At 31.4% G+C, this 18482-nt stretch overlaps 1 protein-coding gene across 1 annotated transcript; it reads right to left on the reverse strand.

The window, feature by feature from the left end:
* Window positions 1-1844: 1844 nt before the first annotated feature.
* On the reverse strand, window positions 1845-9626 carry LOC139522568 (uncharacterized). The gene is made up of 3 exons (XM_071316036.1): window positions 9600-9626; window positions 3900-4209; window positions 1845-2029 (listed from the first exon to the last, which is right to left on the reverse strand). Exons 2-3 carry the CDS (start codon window positions 4186-4188, stop codon window positions 2004-2006), a joined length of 315 nt encoding a protein of 104 aa, XP_071172137.1. The 5' UTR covers window positions 4189-4209; window positions 9600-9626; the 3' UTR covers window positions 1845-2003.
* Window positions 9627-18482: the final 8856 nt, after the last annotated feature.

Genomic DNA, 18482 nt, shown 5'->3' on the forward strand with positions numbered 1-18482 from the left:
TTAGAAAAATGTAATTGCAAGAAAAAAATTACACATTTATTTATTTAGAATACGTTAGATCATTCAGGTACAGAGGCGGATTTAGGGGGGTCCAGGGGGACCGGGCCCCCCTTTTCTTGGAAAAATTTGGTTGCTTATATAGGGAATCACTGACGCATGACTGAATCGGACCCCCTCTTAGGCAGTCAGTGGGCCCCCACGTGTGAAAATTTCTGGATCCGCCACTGAGGTAGTCTTTATTTAGTATGTAAAAAAGAACAGCCAGTAGTCATTGGATATTGTAGATCATTTAGATAGTCTTGACATATTTATTAGTACAAAAACCCCAGCTAGTAATCATTGGATACTGTAGATCATTCAGGTAGTCTTGACCTATTTTTTTGAAAAAAAAACCCAGCCAGTAGTCATTGGATACTGTAGATCATTCAGGTAGTCTTTGACTCTTGACCTGTTCATTTGTATTAAAAATAACCCAGTCAGTTGTCATCTTCACTTCACACACACATATATATACGAATATCAATTATATGCTTACGAGACATGTTGTAATGTTAAACTTATTACGGTATGTGAAAATCAAGACTTGCATAAAACATATCCCAATATTACATGTATTAGAGGCAGTGGCGTCATTTTTCCTCAGAGCTTTCAGCTCTTTGATTAACTTTTTACGACAAGAACATTTCCATCGTCATCAGTGAACAGTAGTTTATAACCGTCAACCAACTTGTAAACATTTTTGTCGATAGGGACTTTAACTTCACCACTTTGAACTCTTTCTTTAATAGTTTATAGTAAACCACAACCCTCTATCTATGAAATGCTAGATAATATTGTATCAACTAGAAATTATATACTCAATATGCAGGCGCTGCTATTTAACACCACCTATACATTGAATGATTAAAATCACAGCAATAGTGAACTCCGAGGAAAATCCAAAAAACGGAAAGTCCCTACAGCTAATCAAAAGGCAAAGCCAAAATCTCAAAAACATCTAACGAATGTACAACAACTGTCATACTGCTGACTTGGTACAGGCAGTTTCGTATTATCTGGTTTTATAGCTAGCCAAACCTCTCACTTGTTTGACAGTCGTATAAAATACCATGGAAAGTTCACAATCGGCAATGAAACACAATTTCCATTTCTTACTTAGCTGTATCTCCCACATTTCATGTTGTAAAGAAATAGACGCTTTTAGTATTGTCACTAAACTTTGAATTATTCTGAGAGGACAGTTTTTTATTTTATAGCGGACGTGAAGTTAAGATATAATACGTTATGCTTTTTCATTCTTCCTTAGAACCTCATGTACAAAGTCTGTCTCATATGAATTAAGGACAAAATTACAGAAGTGGAACTCAGTCAGTTCGCATGGAAATACTGATTGTTTGTTGAAAAACAAGTTGCAAATGTGTTGGCAAACAAGAAAACCTCTAGTAATTTTGTTTACTCGAAATTGTTATAATACATTTGACATTGTTGTCCAAAAATCAAGTTATTCCTATGTTTATGGAGCAAAACAGCATTGATTATGATAACTTTAAGAAGTTAAAAATAACTAAGATTCATTTCATTGTTACTATTAGATTGAGACAGATCATACTTTAACAGGTAGTTCTTTGAAATTGACTTTATCAAGATATTTGAATATACATGAACGCAGTTGTTTTCCCATTTGAAGGACTTATTTCAACAGAAAGTCTGCACTCGACTCCAACCTTATTGAAAAGCTCCGGTGAGTGGTATTTAAACAGAGCATGCGTCTGATGTGCTAAATAATAAATCTGGTATCTTTGATCAGTATTAACTCATAACTAAATTAACACATTTACACGTAATTCTTTTATCTCTTCATTTATTAAGAACTCGATGATTGTACACGTTGAATATCATCACAATAACCGATGTATAGAAAAAGTCAAATATAATGATGAAATGTAGGTTGATGTATGAAGTGAGCATAATTCAGGTTCATTCACAAAACATAACTGTTCTCTTCATAAATTTTCTAAAGGCTGGGCTTCTGAAAAATAAAAAAATAAAGGACCATTATCATAAATATGATTCTTTGTTACAAGTTGTCAATTGTCATCATTTCAGGTGAGTAACAAAGTGGATTGATAAAGGAAATATCAGTATTCTAGGTAACCATTCCCGACATCACAAAAGGAAATATCAGTACCCTAGGTAACCATTCCCGACATAACAAAAGGAAATATCAGTACACTAGGAAACCATTCCCGACATAACAAAAGGAAATATCAGTACCCTAAGTAACCATTCCCGACATAACAAAAGGAAATATCAGTACTCTAGGAAACCATTCCCGACATAACAAAAGGAAATATCAGTACCCTAGGTAACCATTCCAGACATAACAAAAGGAAATATCAGTACTCTAGGTAACCATTCCCGACATAACAAAAGGAAATATCAGTATCCTAGGTAACCATTCCCGACATAACAAAAGGAAATATCAGTACTCTAGGTAACCATTCCCGACATAACAAAAGGAAATATCAGTACTCTAGGAAACCATTCCCGACATAACAAAAGGAAATATCAGTACCCTAGGTAACCATTCCCGACATAACAAAAGGAAATATCAGTACCCTAGGTAACCATTCCCGACATAACAAAAGGAAATATCAGTACTCTAGGTAACCATTCCCGACATAACAATACAGTCCGATTTGGCTAAAAAAGGGTGAGGGAGTTATAAATATAGTTAAAACAAAGAAACATAATTTCGTGAAAATATCCTTCAACTTTAAAGTCTTTTTTTATGTATTATTTTCTTAATTTGCATGCTATGGAGAAAAGGAAACCACTGGGCTAAGATAGTCGACCTACAAAAAGCCCGGAATCAACCTTTTGACACTAGAAGCCTCAAACAAGAAGCGATATTACAAAGTCGAAGTTGTAAACGTATGATACCAGTTTCTTTGCTTTTTCGGAACACATGTTTTTATTTTTAACATACATGCATACATGTCACACATGGCCAATAATCGTCATCATAAAAACAGAAAATATTCGATATATAATTGTTCAGTTACAAACTGCAGTACGCATGACATGTATTTGCTTAATATTTTCGCCTGACATAAGTATCTCTGATTTTAATTGGTTGAAAGCCAGTATATCATTTTGTGTAATTTGTTTTATAGTACAACTTTTGTTCATGTTTATCTAAGATCACCCCCAGGTTTGGTCGGGTTTGTGTTTCTTAGACTTTAGTTTTCTATGTTGTGTCTTGAGTGCTATTATTTGTCTTTTTGAATTTTTCCTTTTAGCCATGGCGTTGTCAGTTTATTTTTGATTTATGAGTTTGAATTTACCTCTGATACCTTTCGCCTCTCTTTTTCTTAATGTTTATCTCCGCTGAGGTAAAGTATAAAAATTAAAATGACAAAAATGCCGAACTCCAAGGAAAATTCAAAATGGAAAGTCCGTAATTCAAAGGCAAAATCAATAACCCAAACACATCAAATAGTTATCAAAGGTACCAGGATTATAATTTAGTACTCCAGACGCGCGTTTCGTCTACGTAAGACTCATCAGTGACGCTCATATCAAAATATTATAAAGCCAAACAAGTACAAAGTTGAAGAGCATTGGGAATCCAAAATTCCAAAAAGTTGTGCCGGCTAAGGTTATCTATTCCTGGCATAAGAAAATCCTTAGTTTTTTTAAACATTCAAAGTTTTGTAATCTCTTATTTCTTTATTGCTCAGAAATGTCATTTTTTCAATGCTGTCTTTACAAACCCATAAAACCCATTGAAATAAAGGTTTTAGAGGAAACCACGTATTTAACATATAATTATTTTTGATTATTACAAATTGCAAACCAGATGAAAACCAAAAAAATGGTGTCAGTATTTTACCTACCAAAAACATTAATAAAATCGTCATCATCTACATCCAGGACATAAAACGCTTCCTCTACATTTTGTGGAATGTGGTCATGATTATCAAACGTTGACTTAAAATACTCGGATAATTCTTTTCTGTCTAATGCACCATCATTATTGTTGTCAAATTCTCTCAATCGGTAGGGCAGACGACCACCTTTCTGTCGTTCACCAAATCTCATTGTCAATGAAGATCTCCTGGCGGGAACACTCAGCACCATGCTAAATCCAAACACTACTAGTATGGAAGTCAGTACCGTTGTCATGGTAATAGTGTTGGTTAAAATCTGTAAATAATCGAAATGGACTTCAGATGAACTTATAATAGAATCAATAATGCATTTATCAATTAAGTTAGTGTTTATTTGACCATCGTATAATAAATAAATCACGAAATATACCTGTCAATCAAATGAATTTAAATGAAGTTCATGCGAAAATTGTTTTTATCCGACGAAATGAAAAACGAAGTTGAAAAGCATTTAGGACCCGAAATTCCGAATGTGATTTTCAGGACGTGAGGTAATCTTTTCCTGGGGTTGAAAAATCCTTAATATTTCATGTAAATTAAAAGTAATACAAGAAACAAAAACTAAAAGAATAAACGAGATATGGAAGCGATAATGAAACGTTCGAGCTCGAAATTTGGTACCAAAGGTACCATGATTATAATTTAGTACGCCAGACGCGCGTTTCGTCTTCATAGGACTCATTAGCGACGCTCATATCAAAATATTTACAAAGCCAAAAAAGTACAAAGTTGAAGAACATGCGATATCTACAGGCAAAAACAATTACTGGAGAATATCAAAGTACAAACTACTACATACGTACACGTCTGACAAGGTATATTATAATACTGTCACGTATATAACCGATCGAGTATTAAATATTTCATAAACATCATTGCGTTCTTCCTGAGCGTTCTTCCATCATTATGCCGAAGCAGTTGACGGAAATGTATGCTTCCTAAATGTTCTGGAATTCAAAATTATATCGTCTTCATATCCGGAACATTTAGATAACTATACAGTAGAATCCATTATGAAATGTATTTTTCCATTTCATTAATTCTTATTTCATAAATTGAAATGAGTGCAACCGACTGTCACAAAAACCATCTTAAACAAAACTACAAAAAAAATCCACTTGTTTCTTTGAAAGTTATTACGATTTTCTGTTGTCTGCAACATATTTGTTTTATTTCTACAATATTTTAAACAATTTCTCGAAAAATGTCATTCAGAAAATTAATCGGTTCATTTCGATGGTTTCATATATTTATCATCACGACAATATTTTGACACAAGACAATTTCATGCATAGGAATCTAAAAAATAAAACAAACAATATCCTCATTTTTGATAAAGTGAAAAAACAAAAAAATGTTATTTAATTGTCATCAAGTTATCCTTAGATTTTTTTTATATACGCATGTTAAAAAAATTCATTTTATATACGATGAATATTGTATGTTCATATAGTTAGTGGTTTTTTTTATAATCACTTAGGATCAATTATAACATACTAGAACACACCCGTGATATCGCGGGTCCGTGACTGAATTAAAGTATATAACTATGCGTATGCCTTATTTTAGTATTGGTATTGTCATCTGATAAAGTCATGCCGATTATAAGATGCACAGTTTTCTCTGCTTTCAAAATCTTTCTGTTTGAACCCGTCGACCTGGAACCTGTCAATTATTGGTAATATTAATAATTTGGAAAACAAAAGGGCCTGGAATGGAGTATTTTTTACTCAACAGTATCCAGCAAAATTCCAAATACACCGTTTGGTGGTGCGCCTGTCAGATGCGGAACGTACAGATAAGGTAATAAGTAACAGTTGAATATACTATTGGTATCGGTGTCGGACTCGATCCGGAACTTCTTAATTATTGGCAATATTAATTACGTGGAAAACAAAGGGTCCTGGAGTGGTGTAATTTTTATTCAACACCATTGTACTATATTAGTTATATATAAAGTTGAATTCTTTGATTCATCGTTTTTACGTGATGACGGCTGACAAATTGGACCTCATCATTTTAGTAATATAGATACAGAAGATTATAAAATCAGCGTTGATTCGGGTATGTCATTTACCTGTTATCTTATAATCGCTTAGGACCAATTATCAAACATATATTTGTCATTATTTAGTATACTTGAAATGGAAATAACAAAATTGTTGACCGATTGTACATCCGTTTTTTTTATTTTATTCATGGATATCTCAGAACTAATTGATCAATAACCAACTGTTGACCGTTTCCTGCTTGTAATAGCTGATACCATAAGTTACAGGAGTGTTAACAGTTAAGAACATTTATCAATTGACAGGATGATGATTTTATCATTCACTTATAGCTTTTTATATCATTTTATATTGAATAGGGTTAGAAACGATTAAAAAAGTAATACGTTTACACTTGTTAAATTTAAAATAAAGTGGAGGAATCATAATCACCATTATTCTTAGGGATTGTTTGAAATAATTGATAGTTCGTTGAAAAGAGATTAAATTTGGTAAACATATAGCTAAAGGAAAGGTTTAGGTCATTAAAAGTGGGTTAACCAACACAATAACAGTTGAAATAGAACTGTACGAGGATTATTTTGCACTTTAGAACCAAGGTTATTTAAAAACAAACATATGGTTATCAATAACCAATTAGGATAATAGCTTCCACATAATTTCTTTAATAAAACCTCACACTCCTAAATTAAGCTAAAAAAATGTTTAGTTTGCCATTAAGAGCTTGCAGCTGCGACTTTGTAAAAATGTAATCGTTTTGTTCACAAATTGTTGTCAGTATAATTGAATTTTATGCGAATGTTATACATGATAGATGTTTAGTTAGCTACAAAACCAGATTTCGACACAAGAAAATGGCTATACCAAGCCAGAAATATGACAACTGTTATCCATTTGTTTGAGATTTTGATTTTGTCATACGCTTAGAAATTCTGTTGAGGATTTTCCTCACAGTCCGGTATGTTTGTTATTTTACCTTTTCATAAAGATTCAGTTTAGGTGATATAACTGACTATTTTCGCCCCAAATTGTTATTTAATTCACCTGATATCACTAACTGTTCAAATTTTATCAACATGTGATATTCCTGTTTCTCAAGCTAGGATTTGGATTCATAACTCTCAAGCAAAAGTAACTTCAGCGTGGTGACTACTATTATTAATTTCCTGCTGAACATGTTTTGTTAAAATGGCAGTTTGTTACCTTATAGTTCGTTTCTCTGTGTGTTGCATTGTTTTTTATTTTTTGTTTCTGTTGTTATGTTGGTTTCTTCCTATATTTGATGTGTTTCCCTCAGTTTTAGTTTGTAACCCGGATTTGTTTTCTCTCAATCGATTGATGACTTTCGAACAGTGGTATAATACTGTTGCCTTTGTTTGTTTTTGTGCCATAAAAGAAAATAATAATTGTAGCTTTACATTTCGTTTTAAGTTCTGCTGCAGAAGGTCAATCCAGAAAAACGATAATGACTCTCTAACAAATGAAAAAAAAATCTTCTTTCTAGCTCACCAGAGCTCATTCCAGTTTTTGGCGATGTTGTTTTCGCATCTCTTCAATAACGCTGAATCAGCAAATATACATAAGAGGTTACTTTAGCAATAATCTTGCCATATACCAGGCTGACAAATTTGTACGCCGGACGAAATGTCAACGAAAAAGACTCACTAGTGACGGTCGAACCAATAAAGTTTATAAAAGCCAAAATAAATCACAAAAGGAGAGAGTATTGAGGACAAAAAATTCCGAAAGGATTGTAAAATAGAGTTTCAGTAAACTATTTCCCATTTTCTATTATTCAATTGCGTAGTGGAATGAACTATTTGTGGATTCTTATAAATTCTATAGAACTTTTGGAATATCTTAAATCTCGGTCTATTTCTGAAATTAATTCTTACATACTTTTGATTATTTAACCCTGTATGCTAACAATGCCCATGCGAAATTTTAAAATTGTTTGTATAAACATTGAACGACAAAAATATGTGACGTATAAAATTTTCTAACGTCAGACACGCAAATCAATGAATGTGTTTGTAGATAGATGTTTTGTTTGTTCTGTTAAATTGTTCCTTTAAAATTGTTACACGATGATGACTGCTGTACCCATATTTTGACTATTTTATTTATTAATTATGTCTATTTAGTTCACGCATCATTGTAAATATAACGGAATTTGTTGAGACTGTCAACAAAGTGAGAGGTTTAGCGCTATAAAACCAGGTTTAATCCACCATTTTCTACTTTTGAAAATGCCTGTACCAAGTTCGGAATATGACAGTTCTTGTCCATACGATAATGATGTGTTTTTCATTTGATTTTGCCATGTGATTATGGACTTTCCGATTAGATTTTCGTGTATTTTTTGTGATTTTACCTTTTCCATTTTCAATTTTATTCCTTGGGTTGAAAATGCTTAAGTATTGCGTTAAAATATGCTTAACAGGCAATTCATAATTATGTTCATATTAAAACGATGCATGGCAACAGAGAAATGATGACTACTAGGCTGGTGATAATAATAATGAAGGAAATATCAACCAGCAGTGTTATCTACCAACAGGTTGTAAATTAACTCATCTAATATAGTTATCAAAGGTACCAGGATTATATTTTAATACGCCAGACGCGCGTTTCATCTACATAAGACTCGTCAGTGACGGTCTGATAAAAATAGTTATAAGCGAAACAACTACAAAGTTGAAGAGCATTGACAAACCAAAATTTCAAAAAGTTATGTCAAATACGGCTAAGGAAATCTATTCCTGGGATAAGAAAATCCTAAGTTTTTCGAAAAAATTAAAGTTTTGAAACAGGAGATTTATAAAAATGACAATATGATTAATATTCAAGTCAACACCGAAGTGCTGACTATTTGGCTGGGAATACCCTTAGGGACGAAACGTCCAACGGCTGTTGTATCGACACAGTGGTGTAAATAGTTATCAAAGGTACCAGGCTTATAACTTTTACGAAATACTCTCGTTTCAATGATTGTCTAATTTTCAATTGTGATAACTTTCAAGTTTATTAATTATTTAAAGTGCAATTGGCAATTACAGCTCAAGTTTTTATTTCTTAGGTGCAAAAACTAAATTAGTATTTTCTGGTAAAAACGTCTTATATTTTTTCTTTTTGTACGGATACTTTTAAATTTAATAACATTTATTTAGACTTGTTGTAGGTTATGTCTATTCGTTAATCGTTCTTTATTTCAACCGAGAGAGTTATGTTTCTAATTGCTAAATATGTCCGTGTAAATTTATCTTTGATTTGATCTAAGATTACTTACATTCATTGATATCTTTTTTTCTACTTTCAATAATACGAAGAAGATTTTACGTTGATGCTTTAAAAAAGTCAACCGTAGTATACCGCTGTTCAAAATTGATATTTTTCTGCAAACTAACATATGTATTTCAAAGTGTACATAACCGGTATTTTTTCTTTAAAGAATGTAAAAACCCCATCAAAATAGAAAAAGGATGAAACGATTAAAAAAAAAACGTTTGTCTCTTTCTGACTTTGATATTCTCAGTTTTCGAACATTTACATCTTCTTTTCTAAACATATATTAGAAAACTTACTTTTTGGTTCGATGCATATCGTAACAAAAATTTGTTGGCATAATGTAGCTTACCTTATTGTGGCACTACTTCTTATTCACAAAAACTTAAAAGAGTAAAATTTCAACAAAACACATCTCTTTTAAACGATATTTATTTCTAAATAAGGTGTTATGGCTTTATAAAATTACGCATAAGTGGGATTATTTGAGTGTAAAAAGGTGAAACTGCTTACTTTTCTTCCTCATAACACACCTTATTTAATTCAAAATTATGCAGTCTTAATTGTTGTCTATAAGAATCATTCCGACTTAGTTTAACATGTATTGAATATGACGATTGCCGGAAGTCAATCTTGGGAGAATTACTCCAATTCACGGTAAAATCTATTAAATGGTTTTAAATTTTCAGATTTCCCGGAAAGATGCAAATGTTTATGGTGAGATATTGTATAGTCCTAATTAAAGAAACTTTTGTTTTGCTACATGCTTTAAACGTTACATTAAGTTGACGTGCTATATCATATTATTGAACATTAATCAATAATGCAATCTAGAAATAAAACTTATGATACCGACTGCAGCGTTCGAGGCACGCGTTTCTTATACAAATGTCATCTAGTACGTTCGTTGCACAAAATTACGACTGAACGTTAAAACCAAAAGAACTTTAAAAAAAGTTCTGAAACCATTTTGAGTTGATGTTTCCTTAGATAGTTAAAACCTTTTTTAAAAGCTTGTTATTAGCGCCATACGCGCGTTTTGTCTACAAAAGACTAATAAGTTACGTTAACATAAAACAGATTGAATAAAGAACGAAGTTGATAAGCATTGAGGGTAAAAAAATCCGAAAGGTTTTGCCAAATACAGATTAGTTTACGTTCCTAAGTTTGACTGTTTTTGTTTTTATTTTAAAAGAGTTCCAAACCAGTATACCTGAGGTCATCCAACTATGAATTTATTTTGTTATCCACTCATGCAGCCTTTTACCTTACAATTATAACAAATTCACTGTGACATTCATCAAAACGTTTGACCATAAGTGTGTCTAATATGATTCATACATCAACACATTGAATTTTTTAACCACATAGATATTCGCCTAGAAAATGTTTAGACTTCGTACTTTATTTGGCCTTTTTAAAAATTTTGATCCGAGCGTCACTGACGAGTCTTTTGTAGACAAAACGCGCGTCTGGCGTAAATATAAAATTTCAATCCTGGTATCTATGATGAGTTTATTATATTAATAACTGCAAATGAATTTTAATTACACAACATGCGTTAACTCTATAGAGTTTACGTTTAAAATAAGTTATGACCAATCGAAATAACTTCGGTTTCAATCATTTTAGAATCATTTTAGATATATGAATGCGTTTTTGGCTGTCACTAATGACGACTTCAGTTTATGCACTATGAAGATTTGATTTATTTTTAAACTTCTTTGAAGCTAATAATAACAATGAGCGATTCTTTTGTTTTGTGTTGATATATCTCAACGTGTTAGATTTGCTTGCCCTTATACCAACGTATTTGATTTTAACGAAACAAACCTGGTTATACTGAAACCTATTACACCAGGGTTTCCGGTATCATAAGCTAGTCAAACTTTTGTTAAAGTTTATAATCGTTATAAAGACATAATTCGTAAATATAAATCAACGTGCAGACATCATCTATGTTCAGGTATTTCATATGCAATCGTTTATGGTAAAAGCCTATATAAAGCATAAATATGTAGTCATTAACATCAAAAGCTAATAAAACCCTAACACAGACTTTTTAACAAAGGGATTTAGTTACGTTCATGTAGTCAAGTCATTCAAGATGTCCTTTTTGAATTGCTATTGATTCATGATAGGGTCATTGCATTTATTCTAAAATCAGTTTTTGGAATGACACGGGTATGTTCGTTTCGTATAATTTATGATGATATAATAATAAACCTCTAATGAGTTCATTATGGTTAATTTGAATATAGAAAAGACACAAATTGAAGTCTAGAATTAGCATGTCAGTAACAGTTTGTTGTATTTTGTTAATATATGATTGTCCTTGTCATGTTTTGTTTTAGTTTTTTATGAAAACTTTTTCTGACATCGGGCTGGGACTTGTTCTGAGAATAATATAGAGGTACACGGGAGAGATAAGAGTTATTTTTTTAAGTTCGATCTACAAGTCAAAAGTAAAATCACAAAAATACTGAACTTCAAGGAAAATTCAATCGGAAAGTACCTAGTAATCACGTGGCAAAATCAAAGCCAAAACAACTGTCATATTCCTGACTTGGTACAAGCATTTTCAAATGTAGAAAATGGTGGATTGAACCTCGTTTTATAGCGCCAAACCTCTCACTTTTACGACCGACAGTCTCATCAAATTCCGTTATATTTACAACGATGTGTGAACAAAACAGACATACTAAATAAAATAGTCAAAATAGGGGCACAGCAGTCATTACTGTGTTACAATCTTAAAACACAAAAATTTACACTAAATTCATGTATTTAGTTTTGATGTTATATTTGTTATATTTGTTAATCTCATCGGAGTTCGCCTAATGCTTAGTTAATTTCTGTGTGTGTTACATTTTAATGTTGTATCGTTGTTTTCCTCTTATATTTAATGCGTTTCCCGCAGTTTTAGTTTGTAAACCGGAATCCGATTTTTTATCAATCGATTTATGAGTTTTGAACAGCGGTATACCCGTCAGTATGATATTGTTCTATTTATATGTCATTATGATATATTTCTATTATGAATTACATTATACGTTGAACCACAAACGTCAAAATTATTCAATCGCTTAGTGGAATTAACTATTTTTGGATTCTAATAAATTCTATATATAACTTTTGGACTTTTGGTCTATTTCTGAAATTTATTCTTACATACTTTTGATTTTTTAACCCTGTATGCTAACATTCCCATGAAAATTTTAAAATTGTTTGTACGTACATTGAACGACAAATTTATATGACGTATAAAATTTTCTGACGTCAGACACTCAAATCAATAAATGTGTTCGTAGATAGTAGATGTTTTTGTGTTCTGTTAAATTGTTCCTTTTAAAATTGTTAAACGATGATGACTAATGTACCCATATTTTGACTATTATATTTATTGTGTCTGTTTATTTAACACATCAATGTAAAACTATCGGAAATTGATGAGACTGTCATTAAGGTGAGAGGGTTAGCGCTATAGAACCAGGTTTAATCCACCACTTTCTACATTTGAAAATGCCTGTACCAAGTCAGGAATATGACAGTTTTTGTCCATTCGTTTTTGATGCGTTTTGTTATTTGATTTTGCCATGTGATTATGGACTTTCCCAATTGATCTTCCTCTAAGTTCAGTATTTTTGTGATTTTACTTTATACTACTGTTGCTGTTATTTACAAAAAAAGCACACAAACATCTATCAGTTATTGCTTATTATACGTCACATAGGAAGTTATTTTGACGTTCAATGTTTACACAAAACAATTTTATAATTTCACGTAGGGAATGTTGGCATATAGGGTTAAAAAATCAAAAGTATCTTAGAATTAATTTCAGAAATAGACCTGAATTTTAAATTTGTCAAGCAGTTCTATAGAATTTCTAAGAATCCACAAATGGTTACCTCTACTCGATTAAAATAATTTTGTCGTTTGTCGTTCAACGTATTTTCTAATTTCAATATATTGGTAATTGTGTCTTTTTTTTTTTTTTTTATCTTTATTATAATCTCACTTCTATATACATATCACAGATTACAATTACACATATATAAAACATTTATATCAATTATTGTCATTTTTCCCTGAAAAGAAAAAAACCCAACAAATCGCTCATTTACTCTAAGTCAACAAATCGCTCATTTACTCTTAGTCTTCAAAATGTCATATACTAAACTGATTATATCAATGTAACTATTTAATCAATATATCCTATAGTAAACTAATTGTATAATTATACTTTCTTTTTTTTATATTTTCATTTTTATTTATAAAACAATAAAATAGCCTTTGAACTATTACAAGAAAAAATACACAAGATGTTAGCATACGCAAATGTTATATTTAACTCATAGTTTTAAGTCCTAACAAAAATAGGTTGGTTTCCAAACCTTAATTTTGATACATAATAAACAATACAATTAAAGAGTTAATTCACGCATGAAACGGATCTTGTTTTTTCCAATAACTGTTCATTTCACAAAACACCACGGACAAAGTTTGTTAACTTCCGCGTATCTTTCTAATTTCGGAACATGAAAAACATAACTACTTATAGCTTCATCGTCCGTTTTTCTCAAATCTCTAAATCTATTAATATAAAACATTGTGTCTTCATAATCTGATTTGTTCGTATCAAGATTCACATGATTAATTTTCTGCTTTGTTGTATTACAAATAACTATTGTATCTCTCTTTTTAATTTTTCCTAATACGAGATCACCTTCTGGTCGTCTGTTAAACACTATTTTCTGATAATGGCTATCGTTACACGGACTGTTCCCGGTAATTATCGATTTGGAAGCGACTGTTTTTATTTCGTCATCTATTTCTACACTTTCACATTCCTTTATATTTGTGTGTACACTTTGTTTTTTAACTTCCACACTCGGTCCACATATCGAACTACGACACACTCTTTTTTCTGGTGGCGATTCATGATTGCTTTTATTGATTGACTTATTAATAGACACTCCTACCGGGTGAGTAATTTTCGCTACAGGTCTAATATTTACTTTTTCGGGGGCTTCCAGCGGGATATCTACCTTGTCAATTTGTTCATTTTCATCACTTGATTCACTCATATCTTCCTCCGAACTATCGCTTTCTATGTCACTAGTGTCTAGATCGTCGTCGTTTTGTGTATTCTCTATTATTTTATCTTGCCACGTTTTTAACCGTTTAGTGTCCCTATCTTTGTTGGATCTCGACTTATACTTTACACTTTTGTTTACATTCACCAATTCACCTCTGGTCCAAATCAACGAAATTCTCATTTTATCACCTAGGTAATTCGAATTCCAAGTAAAATGTTCATATTCGTCTACAATACTGTTAATAAGCGCAAATAATGGTTTTGGTAATTTCTCCATTATAATATCCCTGCTTCGTACCTCAATATTTACACATGAAGAAGTAAAGTTCACAAAACATCAAATAAAGTCATTATTTTTGCAAAAATGTCAGTAATAAAACTTACATTACTGTTAGGAAAGCGTTTTTAACTATTCCGGCTGGTAATATCCAAATCCAATAGAAAAATATAACTTCAAAACAGGACAAGCAAAATATACGTCTATATCAGTGTAAGGTGTACTCCATCAGTCTTTTACACCAAATGTGAACACAAATATCACACTGAAAGATGCCAGGAACTGATACTGCGTACATTTCAAGGAAGCACATACACATTCAAATTGGTCTTGTCTAATGCTTAGTTCGTTTCTGTGTGTGTTACATTTTAATGTTGTGTTGTTGTTCTCCTTTTATATTTAATGCGTTTCCCTCAGTTTTAGTGTGTAACCCGATTTTTTTTCTATCGATTTATGAGTTTCGAACAGCGGTATAGTACTGTTGCCTTTATTTATTCAAGTTTCTCAATATTTATGTTTATAATTTGGTTGATTGGTGAGTCCATATTCCTTGTTTTATTCTTTAGCATTCTGCCTTCTTGTTTTCTTTATTGACTCGACGTATGATATTGTATTTTATTTGGTGTTCAAACCTGATTTCGAATACTGTGTGTTATTTAACAAGTGATATAAGATGACAATTTGATATACATACTAATTCATAAATTAGTTATCAAAGGTACCAGGTATCAATCATAATTATTAAAGGAATAAGACGTCACATTAATATAGGTTTTGTGAAATGCATCTTAATATTTTGTCTACAACACGTAAGTTAACTTGAGGTTATGTTTGTTTTGGAATTTTGGAAACAGAGACGCCCATGGTTCTCAATCTTTGAGTTTATTTAGGGAATTTGTTTTTTTTATGTCGCCTGAACTTGATTATTTCCTTTTATCAGATTTTGTAACCATGCTATAGTTATAGATCTTATAGTGATTATAATATCAAGAAAAAACTTAATATCATTTCAAACTTTCCTTCTAGCTCACCTCCTAAAACTAGATCTCGTCATTATTCAGCCTTAGTATGTTTACTGGGATATAAATTAGTTACCATAGTGTCTTACAATATTCATTGCTATACATTTACGTTATACAGAATGTTTTTCAAACACATCATTGATATAGGACGAGATGAACCATGTTATATAGACCAAACTACCTACATTTTATAAGTTTCAAGTTTCTTCTTCTTAGAATATATACATACCAGTACATACAATTTTTGCTGTCATACAAGTTAGTTTAGCTAGCTATGAAAACCCGGTTTAAGCCACAATTTTCTATATCAGACAATGCCTGTACTAAGGCAGGAATATGACAATTGTTATCAATTTTTGTGATGTGTTTGAGGTTTTGATTTTTCCTTTTGATGAAGGACTCTCCTATTTTAATTTTCCTCGGAGTTCAGATTTTTTTTGTGATTTTGCTTTTTGCTAAGTTAAATGTTAGTTCAGACAAATAATTATGTTTTAGAGTAATGGTATTTTAAATTAATTTTCTATATATGAAACTGCCAGTCAGCAATATGGCTGTTGTTATCCACGTTTGATGCGTTTGAGCTCTTGACTTATACATTTGACAAGGGAATTTCCGTTTTGCATTTTCCTCGATGTTCGGTATTTTTGTTATTTTAATTTTGATTATAGACTCCTGGTTTTGACCATGAAAATATAAAGGATATTGCGGAGTCAAACATGTTATTAGGGTGCCCAACCCTCCACCTAGCATTGGGCAGTGGTGCAACTTAAAAATACAAGAACAAAAATAATTTAAAATGTGTTAACCGAAAAACAAATATGAAAATATAATAATCACTCTTTTAGACACCCCTATCTTGGAACACGTACATAAAGAATTATACAATGTTGAACCTTACACTCTGACAGGGTTGTAAAAATACAACACGAAAAACAAACTATGAAAGTTGAAAAATGCCTAACTCACCAGATCGATACAGAGCATATTTATCCTGATTTCATCGTGTGCCTCAAATACATTCAAAAATGTTATTTCTTATTCAAAAAATATTTTTATTCTTTGACCAATCCTATCCTACGTTTACTTATTTTAGATTTTATCGATTTTTTACCGGGCAGAGGGTTTGACAGAGAGTCGAAAGATTCTAAACGAATAATCAAACTCATAGAAAAGGAATTGAAAATGACATGGCAAAAACGAAAAAGAACTACCAACAGACAAACAACTATACAAAAAACAACTAAGACAATAAGGACTCAGCAACATGGACTAATCGAAGAACGAGGGATGATCTCAGGTATTCCGAAAGAGCAGGCAGATCCTAATTAAAATGTGGTACCCGTATGAGTTCTCATGTAAAGCGACGACAATTATAACATATGTCGCATTTTTATATAACCTAATTTTTCATTTTCATAAGAAATAATCTTTTATTTCATTTACAATTTATTTTAAGCAGGTACCACAATTTTGACTATATCATTTATTATGTCTGTTTTAGTTCACGCTTCATTGTAAATATAACGTAATTTGATGAGACTGTCAACAAAGTGAGAGGTTTAGCGCTTTAAAACCAGGTTTAATCTAACATTTTCTACTTTTGAAAATGCCTGTACCAAGTCAGAAATATGACAGTTCTTGTCCATTCGTTTTTTATGTGTTTAGTCATTTAATTTTGCCATGTGATTATGGACTTTTCGATTGGATTTTCCTCTGAGTTCAGTATTTTTGTGATTTTACTTTTTTCATTAGTTTTAAAAAGGATACAACATCCTACTTTTTCTATGTAGCTACTACGTGTTATATAATATGGAATTATTTTAATCATTTAATAATCCTCGCTTCTTATCTACATGATAATAATTATGATGAAATGTAAACGTATTTGAAACTGTTTCATAGAATTATAATCTACACGTTTTTAAGAACGTTTTTATATATAATTTACCTCAATACTATTTAGATCGGAGGTAAATGTTTGATTTCTTACATAATCAGATTATGAACTTTAACCCTTCTTTTGATAACTGCAAAACGATACAAATTGAGGTATCAATGTTTAGCTCAATTTTATGACGAATCAAACAATTTGAAAAGTTAACAAAAATAAAGAAACAATATCGAGCTCCAATCACAATTCAAATGCTGAAGTTTATCGAACCTGACAACATAAAATTTTAAACTAAATCAATCATAGACACGAATGTAAAATGTCATTTTCCAATTAGGTACCTCTCCTTTTCAACGATAATTTGTGAATGAAACATGTTTTTTGCAGCTAGCCAAAAACTCACACCTGTACGTCGGTAGTTTATATTTCCTTATATTGTCCAAATTGAGTAAGCAACCCAAACAAAGCGTGTATTGTATTATAAATATAAATGTACTTACGTTTGATATCTGATCTTCTAACAGAGAGCGATTGTTATTATGGGAATATATACGTTAATTCAGAAAATAATTAATCAATTAACTTGACCAACCCCTTTCGCCCAATACATTTAGCCTTGAATAATTAATTAGAACCGATTTGATTTATAAACTATACATATCCTCAGGAGAAATTCGCTTTTATTACGTTGACAGCATATATTCGTTTGAACTGTAAAGAAAGGATAGTGTGGGCAAGATTTATATCTTTTTAATATAATCATTTTCATCAAGAAAATGACAGAGATGTTCAATTGAAAATTTAACAGCACGATAGCAGTGGTACTTTGTTCAATGTATATGTAGCAGTATACCAGTGTTCAGCCTACATAGGAGAACACGAATAGGCATATGACTGTCAATTTTACAGGTATCATTCAAAACCTAAATGACAATGAATGTTAACAT

This window comes from Mytilus edulis, chromosome 5 (assembly GCF_963676685.1).
Source record: "Mytilus edulis chromosome 5, xbMytEdul2.2, whole genome shotgun sequence".
NCBI lineage: Eukaryota > Metazoa > Mollusca > Bivalvia > Mytilida > Mytilidae > Mytilus > Mytilus edulis.

Excerpts from the sequence above, each read along its gene's own strand:
- LOC139522568 (XM_071316036.1), bottom strand. The coding sequence starts at position 4,188 with ATGACAACGGTACTGACTTCCATACTAGTAGTGTTTGGATTTAGCATG. Across the intron at positions 2,030-3,899 it reads CGATTTTATTAATGTTTTTG|AAGCCCAGCCTTTAGAAAAT; the intron begins GTAGGTAAAATA and ends TTTATTTTTCAG.